At 39.9% G+C, this 18,675-nt stretch overlaps 1 protein-coding gene across 5 annotated transcripts in view; it reads left to right on the top strand.

Annotated features, from left to right (window-relative positions):
- The window catches only part of FHOD1 (formin homology 2 domain containing 1), a 106,813-nt gene that overhangs the window by 49,047 nt on the left and 39,091 nt on the right, over positions 1–18,675 (top strand). For all 5 annotated transcript variants that reach the window (XM_072422487.1, XM_072422491.1, XM_072422490.1 and 2 more), the window contains exons 3-7: positions 12,776–12,840; positions 15,235–15,302; positions 16,316–16,421; positions 16,898–16,992; positions 17,983–18,094. In XM_072422487.1, the coding sequence (XP_072278588.1) occupies positions 12,776–12,840; positions 15,235–15,302; positions 16,316–16,421; positions 16,898–16,992; positions 17,983–18,094 (446 nt within the window). The remainder of the gene's footprint in view (positions 1–12,775; positions 12,841–15,234; positions 15,303–16,315; positions 16,422–16,897; positions 16,993–17,982; positions 18,095–18,675) is intronic.

Raw genomic sequence — 18,675 nt, forward strand, 5'->3', positions numbered from 1 at the left:
TCACAATACTTTTAATGAAGTATAATATTACTATTACACAGTGTTTATATAGCACCGACATAATATTATTTACAAAGTCCATAGTCATATCACTAGCTGTCATTCAAAGGGGCTCACAATCTAATGTCCCTATTTCAGTCATATGTCATTATTACAGTCTAAGGTCATATATTGGGGAGGAAGCCAAAGAACCTGCATGCTTTTGGAATGTAGGAAGAAACCGGAGTACCCCGAGGGACCCCACACAAACACGGGGAGAAGACGCAAACTCCATGCAGATAGGGCCTTTCCCAAGGGTCACTGTGCTGCCCATGGTAAAAATGTTAAAACTTGCTACCGGGACCCTATACATATCGCTATCTTTTTGGCAGACTTTTGGTATCCATAAAGCAGGAAAAACTGCACAAAAAGGCGCTCCAATCCATGGCAAGGGTATTTTAAGAATTTGTCTCCAGGATATTTCCCGGAAATGCCAGCGATGTCAAATTAGTTGATTTGAGAAGGAAGAGGTAGCCCGGTCTGTTTGTGCACCTTCATTTTAAATAGAAGGTTCACTTTAGGTTTATCTCATTTTAAATTGTTGAGGTGTAATAAATGGAGACTTTGTATTATTATCTCAATTGTCAGGTATTTATTGCCATCTCTGTCTCTGTTGGGGATATTCTTCCTCGTTATTTGTCTTGGTGACCGATGTCACTAGGGGAAGTCGTTGTGTGAAACTTGTGTTGTGTATTCATCTTCCTGGAGTCTCAGATTAAAATCTGTCACACGTCAAATGTGTGACCGATTGTCTGCATCCGAATAATTATATCAATTTTAGACCTATAGACTTCTCTTTAGACACCTAAAGTAGTCCTAACTGCAAATATTAAAAACTGTTTTCCTTCTAAGAGTTCCCTTCCATAGTTCTGCAAAAAGTTTTCTAATATGAGAATAACCCATATTTAACAGAATAGAAAGAGAAGATTTTCCCATTTCCTGGTGGTAAAAGTGGCAACCCCTAGAGAAACATATATTGATCAAAACAATAAAGGGGCATAGTGGATAGTACAGGTTTTTTTTTTTTTTTTTGCAAACAATATTTATAATGTTGTCATGAAGCAAAGAAAATTATTTTCAGTGGGTTATTCCCGCAGATCCCTCGATGTCCCCAGACCTTCCCTTAATCCGGTCCCGCTTCGTCTTCTTTGTCCCATCTTCAATCCTCTTTTCCAGTCTTCTTGCTATATCACCCAATCTGGCACTGCGCAGATGCAAGATCAAGTGACGTAGCCCGCTGTAAAGGGGAAAAAAGAGAGACAATCTCACTGCGTCTGCGTGAGATCGACATCTTTTTCTACTTAGTGGAAAAATGCTCCTTCTGCGCATGTCCAATCTCAAGCATGCGCAGAAGGAGCATTTTTCCACTAAGCAGCCAGAGCCTCCCGGGATAGGTGACATATGTATTGCAAGATACTTTGTGCTCACATTCAGTCTTGATTGCTGCGGAGATCAAGACTTAAAGGGGTGGTGCTGCACCCTTTTTTCTGTTTTTCTTTTTACATACTTTGTAAAGTAAAAATTACATTTTTACTTTACATATAAGGGTTGTCTACCCTTTTGTGTAAAGTAAAAATGTTGAGTTTTGATCTGCTTTAAGATATTCATGCATATCTTCGAGTAGTATTATCTTAAAGCCAATAAGGCGAAACGCCTCGGTATCTATGGGATTTATGACTACACTCTATATTATCCATTAAGGGGATAATAAATCACTTTGAACTACGTATAGAGTTTTTCTGTCTAGTCCAACAGACCAATAGTCCAAATATACCCCTTCAGGATAAATGGGGTCTGGACAGATACTAAATGTTAATTTACTTAAGATAAGCATAAATATCTTAGGTACCCTCTGTAAATATTTTTCTTTGGTTTATGACAACATTATAAATATTATTTGCCAAAAAAATCCTTACAATCCTCTGTGCCTCTTTATTGTTTTGATTCTAATATGAGAACTCAAGAAGGCACTCCATTCCTTATATGTATCAGAATAAAGTGGCTGACGATTTCCTGCTACCTAGATTTATGTGTTCTGTTCATGAAGAAATCTAATTATTCATTCTCAATTTTTGATTCAGTTGTCCAATGAAATAAAATAAAAAAATTACTTATATAAAACTCGGACAGTAAAATTGGTTATATAAACTTGTTGCAGGTATTTTTTTTTTTCTAGAAAGGTGTAGGCGCATGGTGGCCCATTTATTGTAACCCAACTTATCAGTAACCACCCAAAAACAGCCAGGTAGTTACTGAAAAGTGCTAATTGGTGTACCTGGCTAAAAGGGGAACACTGGGCAACCTTGATTGCTGTGCAAGATATGATCACTTTTCATTATAGAGCTTAATGGGATACCTGTATTTCATTGATATTTATTTGGTCTTTCAGCCTGTTTAATCTATTTCAGTCTCTAAAATTTACCAAAGTAGATGGATAGGAAGATAGATAGATGGGTGGATAGGTAGATACGTTGATGGATGGATAGATAAATTGATAGATAGACCGAGCGATGGAGCAGGGTGAATGGAGACAAAAGAGATAGATGGACTTGCGTAGAAGGATGGATAGGTGGATATGTAGATGGGTTGATGGGTGGATAGGTAGATACATTGATGGATGGATAGATAAATTAATAGATAGACCGAGCGATGGAGCAGGGTGAATGGAGAGGAAAGAGATAGGTGGACCTGCGTAGAAGGATGGATCGGTGGATATGTAGATTGGTTGATAGGTGGATAGGTAGATACATTAATGGATGGATAGATAGAAAGCAGGATAAATGGAGAGGAAGAGATAGTTTGATATAGATACATAGGTGGACCTGGGTCCATGGATGGATAGGTGGATACGTACATGGGTAGTAATGTTGATGGGTTGATGGATAGTGATGAATGGAGAGGAAGAGATTGTTCAGTTGATACAAATAGATGAGTGGATTTGGATAGATTTATGTCTAGTTATCAAGAGATTGATCTACAATTGAATTAATATAGATAGACGTAGATTTACATTGACTGATCGATTGACATATTGATAGATTCACATTGGAATTGATATAGATAGATGTAGATTAATTTACATTGACTGATCGATTGACATATTGATAGATTCACATTGGAATTGATATAGATAGACCCGTTATGTTATTGGACCATATTATTTCCTGTGACATTATGTTCTGTATTGTCATCACCACCAGGAATAGTTTGTCATCGCCATGACTTGATGACTGCAATCAGTTCCAATGCACAGTAAAGCGCTGACTGCTTTTTTCCTCTTTGGGATAATTGCGCTGACGGAGGAATATTAGACGCGGTCCCACCTGACACGCGGTCCCTGCACGCTCTGCTGCACTGCTAGTAATTGCGTGCATGCAGAATACAATGAAGGCACTGTATTTCTCCAAATGGATAATTACAGGTATCATTTAGTCTCTCCATCACTCCCAGGGCTGTGTGGGAAAGATGGATCGTGGGATTCTGCATTTAGTTGCACCGCCTCTTTGACACTTTTCATACTTGCCATAACTCAAATCAGCCTACCGCCAAAAATCGATAACGTCATTTTTTTGATGGTTTTATATAGTTTTTATATATAGTCAGTGTTTTGTTTTATATCATTTCCATCTCTATTTGGTATTATCATTTGTTTTTTATATGAGTTTATTTAAACATCTATCTGATACTGGCCCAGTCTCATCTGTCAAATTTTAAAACTCATTGTGGCCCCTGAGCCGAAAGGTTTGCCCACCCCGGCTAGATCCTCCATGTTTATATTCTGCTAGGCGTATATACCAAAAGGAATATCCATCTTCCCAGACTAGGACAGTGAACTCTAAATTTTCTCTGAATTATGATTCATCCTGCTCCTTGCCATCAGCAGTATTCTTAGAAGATTTGAGTCACTGTGGGAAGCCGCAGTCCCCGGAGAGCCAGCTATAAACTGACATGCTACGGATAAGGAGCTCTGCAATAGCTATCCCTTTTCTTTTAAAGGGGAATTGGTTCTGTGAATGTTGTTGATGCCCAATAGTTTCCCTTTCCTCTCTGCGGTTTGAACTGCCAGCCCCTAAATTACTACTGTGTCCGGTGCGGTGCAAAGGCCGGTGGAAGGAACCATTGAGAGCACCAGGGTCTCAAACCCACGCTCCCGGAAGGGTCAAATTTTAACAAAGCCAGCTGCACAGCAGGGCTTCCACTGCTCTGCCATCTTTAGATCTTTGGATCCCTAATTATGTATGAAAATTTTGCAAAATGTGTTTGTGGTGTGACACAGATTCTGCTTGCCCAAGCTTGCTCTGGGAACTAGTTGAATGGATTTTGCCAGCCAATTTCTCCAAAGATAGACCTTTGCTTTCTTCAACTTCCACCGTATACATAGGACAACTTTTTTTTTAAGCTTGGTGGGTGGTGGCCTTTGTATTGTGACCCAACGTTTCTGCAACCACTCAAAAACAGCCAGATGGTTACCGAAGAGTGCCAGGTGGTGTGCCCAGGTAAAAGGGGCTGGGGAGAACACTTCACAAACATACAAGTTTTTACCAAAAAAAAACCATTCAAGAAAAGTTTTAAATCACACGAAAGTCATAATAATGGACTTCTTCTTATTGGCTTGCCAACCTTTTGGGGAAAATTATTCTCAGCTATTGTTTGACAAATGCTTTATGTGTTAACGCACGTTGACAAGCATATAAACCCATTTGTGCTTGTAATAAAAACAAGAAGATCTATGTGATTCCCCCCTCCCTATTATTGTATACGCCTTATAACTTTAATGCAAAAATAAGAAAAATGTGATTTGTAAACAGGAAAGAAATTGAAAATTCCTCCATAAGTTCCAAAGCTGCATTACAGATATAGTCTGCTTTGAGGGCCACTGAACCAGGATGTATATACATTTGCTGTCAGAAAATGTGACTTATGGACTTTTTATTGCACGTAACACCATACTGTTTGCATTATATCAGGAAACATTGATTTTATTACGTGACACTAGACTAGGATTTTGGAAGCTAGACCAAGGAAATTTTGTGCAAGTAAATAAGAAATTATATTATACAATATTTAAAGAGGTGTTCTATTGAAATGTAATCTTATACCAGTCCAGTGTTCTCCCCTGAAATCTTTTAGGCTGGGTGGGAAAAAGTTGTAGGCAGGTGGTAAAAAAAGTGGATGGGGCAACACGTGACAAATTTAGTGCTCCAGTTCTTTGTGTCCACTAACCCCTATAATTGTGTCAGTTTTCTAGCACCCTTTATACTTTGTTCCAATTTTCTAATGCCTTTCCCCTTCTTGTGTCCCATTTTTCCATTGTCCTGTTGCATTATTATGCCTCAAGTGTCCAGTGCCCTTGTAATATGACTCAACTTTTCGGTTGCTCTTGGGTGGTTACAGGAAAGTGCCTGGTGGAGTGCCCAGCTAAAAGTGGCTGGGGAGAACACTGCAGTCTGGTAAAGTTCTGCAAATATCTATTCCATCTGGGTCCAACCAGTAAAACTTGCCATCACATCTACTATATGGCTTATTATATGAACACCCCTGCAATTGGTTGAGTTTAGGTGTTTCCCTTCTATGATACTGGTAAAGCCATGGCATACATAAACTTTTTAGACAGTTGTGAGCTTCCAACCTTGGGGCAACAGTTCGGTGAAGCCCCTTTTGTGTCCTAGCATGACTGGTTCCCCTGTGTACAAAGCCAGCTCCATACAGACAGAGAGAGTTTGGGAGACACACCACTATTTAAAGGTGCCTCTATAAAGTGTTGTAGTACAGTACCTATCAACTGTGGACAGATTATTATTATTATTACTACACAGTATTTATATAGTGCCGACATATTACGCAGCGAAGTCTATTTCACTAGCTGTCCCTCAAGGGGCTCACAATCCAATGTCCTACCATAGTCATCAGTCTTTATTACAGTCTAAGGTCAATTTTGGGGGGAAGCCAATTAACCTAACTGCATGTTTTTGGAATGTGGGAGGAAACCACATTACCCGGAGGAAACCCACACAAACACGGGGAGAACATTCAAACTCCATACAGATATGTAAAATATATATATATATATATATATATATATATATATATATATATATATATATATATATATAAAACAAAAAAGCCTATGCATATATATGTTATGGTCTATCGGCCAGTGGACCTACCCCCGATTAGTCAGATCATGTCGGCTTCCCTCGCATGTCCATTGATAGGCTCGAAGCCAACCTCAAAAGGGTTTCTCAAAGACATGAGGGCCAACTCATCCCATTAGGGATTCCAGAAAATGTAAAGAACCTTCTATTCTTTCCTCCTGCATAAAAAATAGCCTTCTGCAATGAATATTCCAGATAAATGGCTATTACTATGACTTCTAAAAAGGTTGCAGATGGATGTTTGCAGGAGCTGCCCAAGCCTGCCAGATATGTTTAAAAGGGATTACCAATTGGACAGGGCAGAATGCTTTATGAGCCTGTAATAGCCCCTGCTTCCATCCCCTGCTTGTTAAAAATGTAGTCAGTCAAACCTTGTAAGTGTAGATCAGCCGAGTTCCCTCTAATGTCTGTTGGCTCATTTACCGTGTGCATTCCACAAACAAAAATAGGGATATAAAAGCCCTATTTATCATCAGCATTTAAAATGAAATGGTTGTGCACTTGTACAGACTTGCCCCACCAGATGAAATTGGATGGTGTTGTCTGCATTTAGCAGAAATAGGCCCATTGTTTGGGCAGTGCTATGAATAACCCAGTTTTTTGTATTATCGGGCCAGCGTATGACATTGGATAAGCTCTGGGCCAAGAGATAATGATCACAGAGCAAATAAACAATATACACCCAGCGTGTTCTCCAACTATTCCCCACAACCCAGCCAAAGTAAACACTTTTCCAACAATGTTTACCTCCCTGCCGAGCAGCACTGGATGAAATTCATTACATTGCACAGCGTTGTGTATATCACAGGTGACTTGCAGACCACTCGAGATCATTCATCCATAGGGAGATCTGTCAGAAATTTCAACACTGGATGTTCACAACGTATCAGCCAAACATAAATAAGACAGAGATTGAGCTGATGACAGAAATGGAAGATATCAGTTGTATTGGCTTGCCAACTCTTTTTGGGAAGATTATTCTCTGCAGCTTTTCTTGAGAAATGTTATCAATATGGTGAAAGATTATAGTGCAGGGCAAAAACAGTCTGTTAGATATTGATGAGACTCCAGATGTTTGATGATATCATGATTTCAATGAGATGCAAGATTTTTATGTGGGCTCCAGACTTTAGATATTTGGGAATTTACATTACCAATGGCATATCTTCAGAATAAGCTCCCACTGACCTCTGTAGCTGCAGCCACTGTGGAGTGAATATTCCATAGCACAAGCACTGAAGTGGTTTAGGTTGATTTTTGTCCAGCTCGGCAGCTCTTAATCCCCTTCTTCCAAACCTCTCATTCTTTGTTAGAGATTGGAAGGTGTCATGTCACTGGTGGGATCAGTAAGTCACCGGTGGAAGAAGGAAGCAGTAATCTAAACTGTTAGGAGTGAAGTTAATCAGTCGCTTCTTGTAGGAGGAAGCAAGGAAAGCCACTGTTTGGTGGTGGTGGGGTAATAATTTTGTTTTGGTTGAGAATGTACCTGAGGAATCGCCAAAGAGGTTCAAGTACAAATATTCTCTAGCATATGGACAACTGAATAGAATTTCCCTTGTCCTTTTTTGCAAACATACCATGGCTCTTTTTTTCCATTCTAGTGTGCTAAGAATATACTCCCCCTCTGCGTCATCAATACCACTAATAATCCTGAGAAACACCCTCGTCCACCCTTTAGCACATCATCCCTCAATATTTCCGTATTCCTCTTGATGAATTAGTGGAAAGTTCCCCACCTATGTTCCCCAGTGAAAGGAGTATATACATTATTATAAGACAGATGTATACACGAACCATACGCTCTCTAGGAATCCGCTTTTTCCTCCTGTCAGCGGGTAATCTGTAGTGTTTCAAATGTTGGGCCTCACCGCGGTCTCTTGTCATGCTGAGGCTGCATTTGGTGGCCTCCTGGAATTCTGGCATTTTAGGATTCCTTGTGTTTATGTTGTGGCAAGACCCCACTACTCCCCCTTCTCTGAGTACTGTAGGATAAGCTAGACATGTTTTAATAAACAGTCTTGGTTTGGAAAAACTGAGCTCTTTACCACTAAGTAGCATAGACTTGACATCTGGTCTCCTAATACTTAATCCTGTTTCCTGTTGGACTCTGCCCCCAGTAAGATCATACACTATCTCCGTGAACACTTGTTGGTTTGTAGCGTAGCAACACCGTAACACTGGCTAGAAAAGCTTGAGACGTTCTTGCTCAGCAAACTGACGTCGTACGAAAGAATCTTAGACTTAAAATGTCTGGGAAGGGTAAAGACCTAAGGTTACCTCCTAACCTAGCCGTACCGACAGATTACATTGTTTCAGTGGTGACCCAGCGTATTGGTGCTTCCTAATTCGCCATAAAATAAGTTGTAACTAACACAACTAAATAATATCCATGGTTCAATATTCTATTGTCCATTTTTAAGACCCTTTTCCTACAACCTAATATTTCATATCTAATGTTCTCCCCAGCTTCTTTTAGCCAGGTGCACCTCCCAAAAACAACTGGGTGGTTACTGAAAAGTTGGTCACAATACAGTGGCTGCCACCCTCCTACAGCTTCATCCCAATAAGCTTTCTGGGATGAACACTGCATTATTATTATATTTATATAGCGCCATCATATTACGCAGCGCTGTACAAAGTCTATAGTCGTGTTGCTAGCTGTCCCTCAAAGGAGCTCATCTAATGTCCCTACCATAGTCATATGTCAATAATGTAGTCTAAGGTCAATTTAGTGGGAAGCCAATTAACCTAACTGCATGTTTTTGGAATGTGGGAGGAAACGGGAGTAACCGGAGGAAACCCACGCATACACGGGGAGAACCTGCAAACTCTTTGCAGATTCGAACCTAGGACCTAGTGCTGCAAAGGCCGGAGTGCTAACCCCTGAGCCACTGTGCTGCACTGCATATCACACCTTGTTGGGGCAATAAAATCCAGAGCTTTTTGTAGCTCCTTTTAAAGCTGGGTAGACACGTCCTATGGTTCTCGCCCGATAATCAGTTCGGGGCCGATATCGGACGAGAATCTGGCGTGTCTACCCACCTATCGTCCGAACGACCGTCCTGGTGGATCCACGGATGATGGACGACGACAATCCTAATGCAAGGGAAGGGGGAGAGCGCGCAGCAGGGTGCTGCTCCGTCGTTCTCCCCCTCCCCTCTCAATAGAGCAGAACGATGGTGTATGTACAGCACTCGTTCATGCATCGTGCAGTCCTTAGTCGTTGGAAAGGATCGTAAAACCTTTCCAACGACAATGATTGCACATGTGTATGTAGCTTAAGACTTCTTACCATCCAACTAGGTGCATGTGCAAGCCATATCAAGGTGGTATATCCACCCAGGAGATATACATTTTCCTGATAGGTGGCCATATGGTGAGTGATTTGTTGTTTGAGAGTTGAGTTTATCCTATTTTATATTATTTTATATTGTGCTACTGTCCTAAAAAGATTTGGTTACAGTGTTCCCCCAGAAATAGTTTTTAGCTGGGTGGAAAGAAGCTGAAGCAGATGGTAAAAAAAAGTCTTCGGGACAAATTATGACAAATTTAGTGCTTCCAGTTGTTTTTTCCATAAGAATCTAGCAACTCGTGTAATTGTCAGCTTTCTATCACCTCTCCAAACATTGTTCCAACTTTAAAATGTCCACCCCCTTAATATTATGCCCCAACTTTCAAATGCCCCTGTATTATGACCCAACTTTTCAGTAACCACCCAAAAACAGCCAAGCCGTTACTGAAAAGAGCCAGGTGGTGTGCCCAGCTAAAAGGGGCTGGAGAGATCTTTGGTTACATTGGGCACATATTTGTGGGAGACTTACATACAGCACCGTTCTGCTTTATGGGGAGGGGAGGGGGGAAGACCGATGGATCGGCACCCTGCTGTGCTCTCTACCCTTCACTTTTATTATGATTGTTCGTCATCCGTGGATCCGCTAGCATGGATGACGGAACGACGGATGACAAGCGCTGTATATATGCCAGATTCTCGGCCGATATCAGCCTAGAGGCAATTATTGCACGAGAATCATCTGACGTGCGTACGTAGCCTTAGCATGCCCTCATATGTGGATGTGTTGTTATTTCAGGACTACAGCTTCAGCGCGTCTTTGTTTTAGGACCACTTTGTTAGTTTGTCATTGTTCTTGGACTCCATGTTTGTTATTGTTATCATACTCCATTGTCAGGGTATGGTTTTGGGACCACAAGGGCTAGTATGTCATTGTTTTGGGACAACCAGTGTTAATGTGTCATTATTTTGGTACCCTGTTGTAGATATATCATTGTTCTGGCACCACAAGTGATAGTATCATGTTGTTTTGTTACTACTGTGACAGTTTACAATTCCTCTGGGACCCCATTAGTCACTGTTATTGTTTAGGTACCCCTGTGTTAGTGTCGCATTGTTCTAAGACCACAGGAGATAGTATCCCATTGTTCTTGGTCTCCAAGTGTCAATGTGTCATGGTTTGCATACCCTGTAGGTGTAGGTGTGTCATTGTTCTCGCACCACAAGCCTCAGTGTCTTGGAACCCTAGTTGTCAGCTTGGCATCGAACTGTGTCTATAAATGTTGGTGCATCTGAAGTATTGGCCTTCCACGGCTCCAGGGCCACTGCTCTTTTTCCATTGTTCTGTGACTACAAGGGTCAAAATAATATAATTTACCAGGTTCACATGTGGCATTGTTGGGAAATACTAACATTTTTCTTCTGATAACCTCAAATTCTTGACCATAGCAACTAATCAAAACCTTTCTTTATGCAGTAAAAACTAAAGGTATAATTCTCTTTTTCTAGTGATGAGAAACAATGCCTTTAACTTATATTATTTGTGAAATGATAGAATGCACTACATTTTTCTAGTGCTCATGATGGATGTGCATATTAAAAACTGTGCAGAATTCTGTCTACAACGGATGTTTTTCCTTGCTGTACATTGAATCCCCAGGCCGGTGACTCTGCCTTATTATTCTACGGAGAGATGAGTTGGCGAGATCCAGCAGTTTAATGGCTCCCCTAGTGGCCTTTCCATCGTACTGAACATTCCTATAGTCTGGTAGTTACTGTCAGTATTTAGCCATCGTGATGCGTCACATCCATATTAATAACCTCTGCTGACTAACAGCTTCATGAGAACATGCAGACACGTGTCCTAAACCTTCTTCATCAACAAATCCTATTACAACATTTTTATTATGACCTATGACATATCATGTTATACCTGACTCATAGGAATGGAAAATGGTTAGTTGCTCATGTCTATGCCTGATTCTAATTTTGTTGTTACTTATGCATAATAAAAGATCACCGGAATCTGTTTTTTATGGACAGTACCAAGATAGTATTTTGGCAAATTGAGACTAGGAGTATGTTGAGTCTGAGAACCTTGAAACTGGGAGTAATCCCACGGATTATGTATAGACAACAATTTAAATAAGACATGTGGGTAGATGAGATGTTCTGGATTTTAGTTAGGTTAATAAAAGTAAACATAAATCTGTATTGTAGTGTACAGTAAATGACTGGGTGGTTCTCCAGGATTCAGGAGGCCTAAAGGCACCTTAGATGAATGCTAGGAGGTATAGGATGAACAAGTGGGCCACCAAAATGGTTTAGGAGGCCATGAGTGTATATTTAATAGTTTAAATCCAAGGACAACATACCAACGTGTTTCGGGACCTATAACCCTTCATCACGGCTCAAACTTCTGGGTTCATTCAGCTTTTCAATCAACTGGCTATATCAGTGTTTCTCAACCAAGGTTCCTCCGGAGGTTGCTAGAGGTTCCTTAAGCAATGAGGAGATTGTGACTCCTAGGTCATTTTAACAGATTCTAATGATCTTTTTGGCTACCTGTAAGGGTGCCTTCCCAAAGGCTAGCAGTGTAAGAGGCATTCTCCCTACTGATCACTGTGAGCTGTGGGCATAATTATTATAGAAGGGGTTCCCTGAAGACATGAAAGCTATTTAAAGAGTTCCCCCATGTTAAAAGGGTAAGAGACGCTGCACCAGAATGTAACGGTTGATACCGTTCTTCAGTACTGCTATAAAATTACAAAGGGTGCTTTTATAACTCATAAGGCCCCGACCGGTTCTCAGCTTAAATAAATAACATCCAAATAGTTGTATACATAAGGTGCCAATTGTAAATGTCATCAGTGAGATCCTCCACCAACTGGTTCACTATTGGCTTGGTTTGGTGGCTTTACATCTTCACGCTTGATGCTTGGGTTGGTGGGCTTACGTCTTGAGGCTATATAGGCTTCTATTACTAAACACCAATCAGACCACCCCCATGTTAAACAAGTTTAGAAACACCGGGCTTTATTATTAGAACATTCTTTTTCAGCTAGTGTAGGACTATTATTGTTGGTTGCATTTCCCTCCAATAACTCAAGTTTACCAAACCAGTAGTTTAACCCCGGATCAAGAGAGATTATTATGGTCCCCAAAATGTGTCGGGTGTTGTCTTGTTGCTTGTTTCTATGACTATTTCTACGTGTATGTATTGTTAGATTGCTTGTGTACTTTGTAAGGATGAATGTACAATCTTTACATCTTTTACTTCTTTTTCTTCCAGCAAAGGCCGGAGACCAACTCTCATCCTCCGGACGCAGCTGTCTGTGCGAGTCCACGCCATCCTTGGTGAGTATGCCATATGTTCACGAAAACTGGTATCATGACCCTAAAAAAAACTTATTGCTGATCCCACTGTACTTTCACCAGTTACCCAACATATTGGAGAAAAGGAAACTGCAGGAACTTCTATAATCCATTCTAAAAAGCTCCAGTTGATAAAATAAAAAACGTTCACTTATGGGCTTCTTGTGCTCTTTAGTCTTGAGCAGTTTTGCATTTTGACTATTTTTGTGGTCACAATCCATCCTCACCAGTCCTTTGCTTCCCTTCGTGTTGATACTTTCTAATAATTGTTGCAGACTCCTCTGGTGTTTTCTAAAAGGTAACACCTCCAGAATCACATGTGCAGTGAGGGCTTTGAATTACAAATCTGGTGCATGCAATATACAGTAATGTGTAACGCCAGGTAAAAATTAACCTATACCCTACTTGTGCATAGTTCAACACTTTTCTCCCTTTGAATTCCCTGCAATGTCCATCTATCTGATAGGTGACCATGGGAAAAATGCTAAAGTTTTTGCTTTTGTCACCTGTGCTTCCCAGCCTGCTGATTGGACAAAAAGCGATGCTAAGGGCCCCGCACTGAGTTTAGAGTATATCTCAGAGCATTTCCTATTTCCCTTTAGTCTGCTATATATATATATGTATATTTTTTAAATAAAGCCAAACTCCTGGCAAACCCATAAATACAGAACAGAAACACATATAAAAGAGCTTTTTTAATTTTTAACAGGTTTGTATTTCTGCCCATCTGGCTAAAGGAATAACACACCCATGCCACACAGCCTTGAAGAACAGGGACCTTTTTTCTTCTATAGTTGAGTAATACTTTAGTTCCTATCCCCCCCTCCCCCAGACTGTGATGGGACAGTAAAGGAGAAGCAGCAAATTAATAATATAATCTCTTTATATATCTCTGCTCCCCCTCCTATCATATCCCTTGCAGCACTACTGTAAGGGATAACAATAGGCTACATTCAGGTGCTTACATCTGCATTTAAAAATATATATGAACTGATGTATTCATAAATACAGAACTTCATTATTTGTGTTTTTTATATCTGCTTGGATTTCAGCTTTAATGGCTGTGACTAATTGTCAATTTTCAGCTTAAACTTCTTCATTTAAAGGTGTGTTATGTGTGACAAGTACTCTACAAATGCTATATTTTAAGCTGATGAAATAATTAAAAAATACCTTTGCAGTGGTTCTCCCCTTGAACCAAAAGAGGTAAATGGTCATGCCCTTACCTTTGCTTGCTCTGGCTAACTCTGTAACCGACCCCCCTGCATCCTTTTCTCTAAGGCGCTCTGTGCTGTGATCAAAGGCAATGACTTTACCATCTTCAATGCAGGACCTATACTGTAAATGAGGTTTTTACTCGCATCATATCTCCCATCCTATTGTTTGTGAAATTCCCCCACCTACTAGACTGTAAGCTCTTCAGGGCAGGGTCCTCTCCTCTTGTATCACTGTCTGTATGTCATTTCCAATCCTTATTTAATGTACAGCGCTGCGTAATATGTTGGCGCTATATAAATCCTGTTTAATAATAATAATAATAATAATAATCATGGAGCACCAGACAGAAGAGAAGTGTGTCAGCTGTGGGAGAGCATGGGATAAGGTTATTAAAAGTAATTTAATAATTCCTCCTATACAAATGCAGAGCAGGTGCAACCCTGTTACATTGCAATGTCTGTTAAGCATTATTATTATTATTATTATTATTATTATTATTATTATTAAACAGGATTTATATAGCGCCAACATATTACGCAGTGCTGTACATTAAATAGGGATTCTTTAAGAAACCCAGCACATTTTCTAGTTGTGCTTCACTGTCAATTTTCCTGACACATTCCGGGCACACAATATCAAGCAGTGGCTATGCAGGTACTTAGAAGTTGCAGACCACTTTTTGGGAGTGTCATATATATTTTTTATTATACCCTGTCACCCATGATTTGTCATACCTACTTGTCCTTTAGCTGGATCTTTTATTGTTCCGGCCTCGTTCTGTGTATACTGTAATATAAGACGAGCCGTAGACATGGCTTGCTCTGACTATCTGATGGATTAATACTCCCAGATAGCAGTCCATTCCTCCCATTAAGGCTTTACGAGAGAGACGTTGTGTTATTCCAGCTCCTGTGAGAGATATATAGCAGCAGCCGTCGTTCTCTGCCTGCGCTATAACACGCCTACCTCTGTTTTTCTTATTATTGTGTCACTGGTATCAGAATCCAGAAAATACTTTTTTTCTCACTCCTGGAGAGACGGAGCGCGTCATTCTGCAAGCGGAACGATCACCTCGCAGTCTTATATACCAACAGCTAGGAAGAAGTGGAATGTACACATAACTGTATTTTCTCTCTCTTTTTTTTTTTTTTTCTACAGAAAAATTGTACAACTCTAATGGGCCCGAACTAAGGCGATCACTTTTCTCGCTCAAGCAGCTTTTCCAGGTAGGAATTCTTTGATGATGTGGTCGTTTTTTGCCAGACTGTCTCGCTAGGCCGCTCTGTAATATTCCGAGCCGAGCCCCCTCCAATATATGAACAAGTAAAGTTTATTATGCCGGTTGTCTTTCTCCACTCTCTTTATTTTTTTTATTTTCTAATGATGGCGACAGATATAAAATACTTTATTCTTTGTTTGCCTTTTAAAAAAGGCCTGTCATAAGTGTTGATGGAGCTGTATGTGTTAACTACATTGTTATGGTATCAAGAAAAGTTGCACCTAGATGCTGTGCAGTATATTCTAGTGTCCAGATTCTTTTCTATCCAGCTCCATTTCTTCCAAATCTTAGCTCTCGGGTTGTGTGCCTTTCTTCAATCTTGCTACAAAGCTCTCTTGCTAAGTTTTCGGCTCTGCGGTCAGTGTTTTCTAGATTGCAGGTAATCTCTATTCATATTCCAAACCCTAAATATTTAATAAAACATAATTCTCCTGTTCTGTTGAGATTTATAATTGGACTTCTTTGAAACTTTTTGGCTGCTTCGCATCCTTTTAAGACCCCAAACACTATGCCCCGGGACATGAGAATGTTAACATGGCAGCCAAAAAATAGGAAACAATATTTTGGGTAAAACCTCTTGGTTTGGGTGCCATTGGGCATAATGGCCTGGTGGCAGCTCATCATTTTTGTCAAAATCCCAAAAAAGGGATTTTTAACTCCTCTCCAGGGGATTTAACCCTTTACTCTCTGGATACACTGCTTAGACACATTGCCGTGTTTTGATAATAGTAATGTTGCAGCACAGGACTAGGAAGGCTTGTCATGCAATTTGTATGCAATAATTCATCGACACTACCCAAGAATAGATTTAAACGAGACTGCCAGACCTCACTGATGCTAGCAGCAAAAAGCTGGACATGATACAAATAGATTTGTCAAATGTGGTGATTATAAGTATTAAATGATATTGCATTTCTTTGTGTTGCCACTCTTTGTTGACTGCTCTTATTTCTTCCACAGGAAGACAAAGATTTGGTGCCAGAGTTTGTTAACTCGGAAGGGCTGACATGCCTGATCAAAGTGGGGGCCGAGGCCGATCAGAACTATCAGAACTACATTCTTCGAGGTTAGTGTGTTTGCTGTAACCAACATCGGTTTTGTTTTCTTGCCAGAAAGCTATACAGATGATACTTTCTTGGGTATACTTTGTTAGATTTTGTGTGATGGCCAGGTATCCACAAACATTTGTCCCTATAGAGTATCATGTGTGGCTATAAATCCTAAAAATACGTTCTGACACTTTATTGGAGTAAAGAAACTTCTTGGATAATTGGCTAACTTTATTCAGCGTTATTGGGTTATCCTTATTTAGCATTTCTGAACAAATACAGTTGTATATGACTACTTGTATGCCACTGGTGGAATTCTCAGTGTCAGTGGTAATTGTCAGAGAATTTTGGTAAGCCTGTTGGGGAAATATCAACATTGAATATATCACAAATGGCAATACAAAACAATACATATATATTTGTGCAGGTCAAAAAAAAAGAAACTTTTGGTGACAGACATTAAAAACGAATCACTCTTCTCTTTAATTTTTAGCTTTGAGTCAAATCATGCTATTTGTTGATGGCATGAATGGCGTCATCAATCACAATGAGACCATCCAATGGCTGTACACACTCTGCGGCAGTCCGGTGAGTCTTTGGTTTGGCAATATTTTCTTTTTGTTAGTTTCCAGGTATGTTCTTTTATGTCTTCTTTTCTGTGCCACCCAAAATGGAGCAATGTATAAACACTGAGGGTCTGCTCTCTTCATCATCTTATTTTAAGGTTTCTGCTTCCACTGACAAGTTACACGTCTCTGAGACATCAGCTCAGTAACTAACTGGAAGAAATTATAAATGTAATCTGTGTTTGCTAGATGGCAGCTGATCATATGCTGGGCTTCAGTAACCTGCCCACCACATTTATTTAAAAGAAACACAATGGGCCAGTGGAATAGAATACTTTGGATTGGTGACAACATAAAAAAACCTTAATCCTGGAAGAACAGACACCCATATCATATTACTATAAAAAAGTTCAAGTGGTTATTGCAGTACTATGTAATTAAATGGAAAACCCATTAGGTTAAATACAGAGGGCATTAAAGTTACCTTTCTGCCTTTTTCCAAGCTCTCTTATTGACCACTTTATACCTGTACAATGAACAGAAGTCTGGCTTGAAACATGTGGTCATAAACACTAATAGGATTAATTACAATGAATGCCTATTCTAACTTAATTTCAGTAAAAGTAAGTGTAACAACATACTGAATGACCATAATTACCTTGCAAAACGCTTTGGCAGTATGGCAATCTAGATAGCATTGCAATGGGAAGATCACTGTACACATTGTCACACTAATTATAACATACAAACACATAAATCTATGGGAGACAGGTGATTAAGGGTGTAACTTTTGGAGTAGAGAAATTCGTAGCTACAGGCCGTGGCAGTGACCTTAACATGTCATTGTTGCATTGGCTCTATATTTGTCAGTGCGATTCTAGTTCTGCACCATCCTGAGCATTGTATGAAGTATAAGGCATTATTTGCAGCATCTAATACAGCTTTCTGTCTTTTTTTTTCAATTTTTTTTGTTGTAGTTTATTCTAATAACAAAATTTTTTTATTCTTATAGTATCGCTTGGTGGTGAAAACAGCCCTGAAACTTTTAATCGTCTTTGTCGAGTACACGGAGTCCAATGCTCCACTGCTTATTAAAGCAGTAAACACTGTAGATCACAACAGGGGTAAGACTTCTGCTTTGAGTGAATCCTCACATCTGGGCTTTCGTTAGATTTTATATCTCACTTGGCACAGGCGACGAGACTTTAGCCACACATGTAGAACACATAAGCAGTTGAGGGGTAGTATTGGGATCCCATCGCGGCACCACATGTTGTGTCAGGTGCAGGGACAGACAGGCAGAAAATATATTCAACTGGCTTTTCCCTGACCTCTGAATACGGCACATCTGCTGTTTTTAGATTGCAGTCCTCATCTAACCCCACTATCCTTATAAATATCAGTCTGTATAAAAGCTGTACAATTATCCCCTTTGTAGGCTCAGCCATGGAGTGCTGGGCAGTATTGTTCAGGTGCCTACAAATATTTCTAGATCTGATTGTAAATTGGCAGCTCATGCAGATGTCTATGTCCCACCACATAGACACAAACAAACGCTATCAAAAGTCATCCTGATTACACGCAGGGACAAAAAAAAATATATTTAAAGTTGTTTGTTCCTGGTTCAGACCTGGCTTGGGGAAAAAGCTAGAATGTTGTTCATGATTATGATCGTCTTGGGAGACAATATAACGTGTGTAGAAGG

This window comes from Pyxicephalus adspersus, chromosome 9, assembly GCF_032062135.1.
Source record: "Pyxicephalus adspersus chromosome 9, UCB_Pads_2.0, whole genome shotgun sequence".
Lineage (NCBI taxonomy): Eukaryota > Metazoa > Chordata > Amphibia > Anura > Pyxicephalidae > Pyxicephalus > Pyxicephalus adspersus.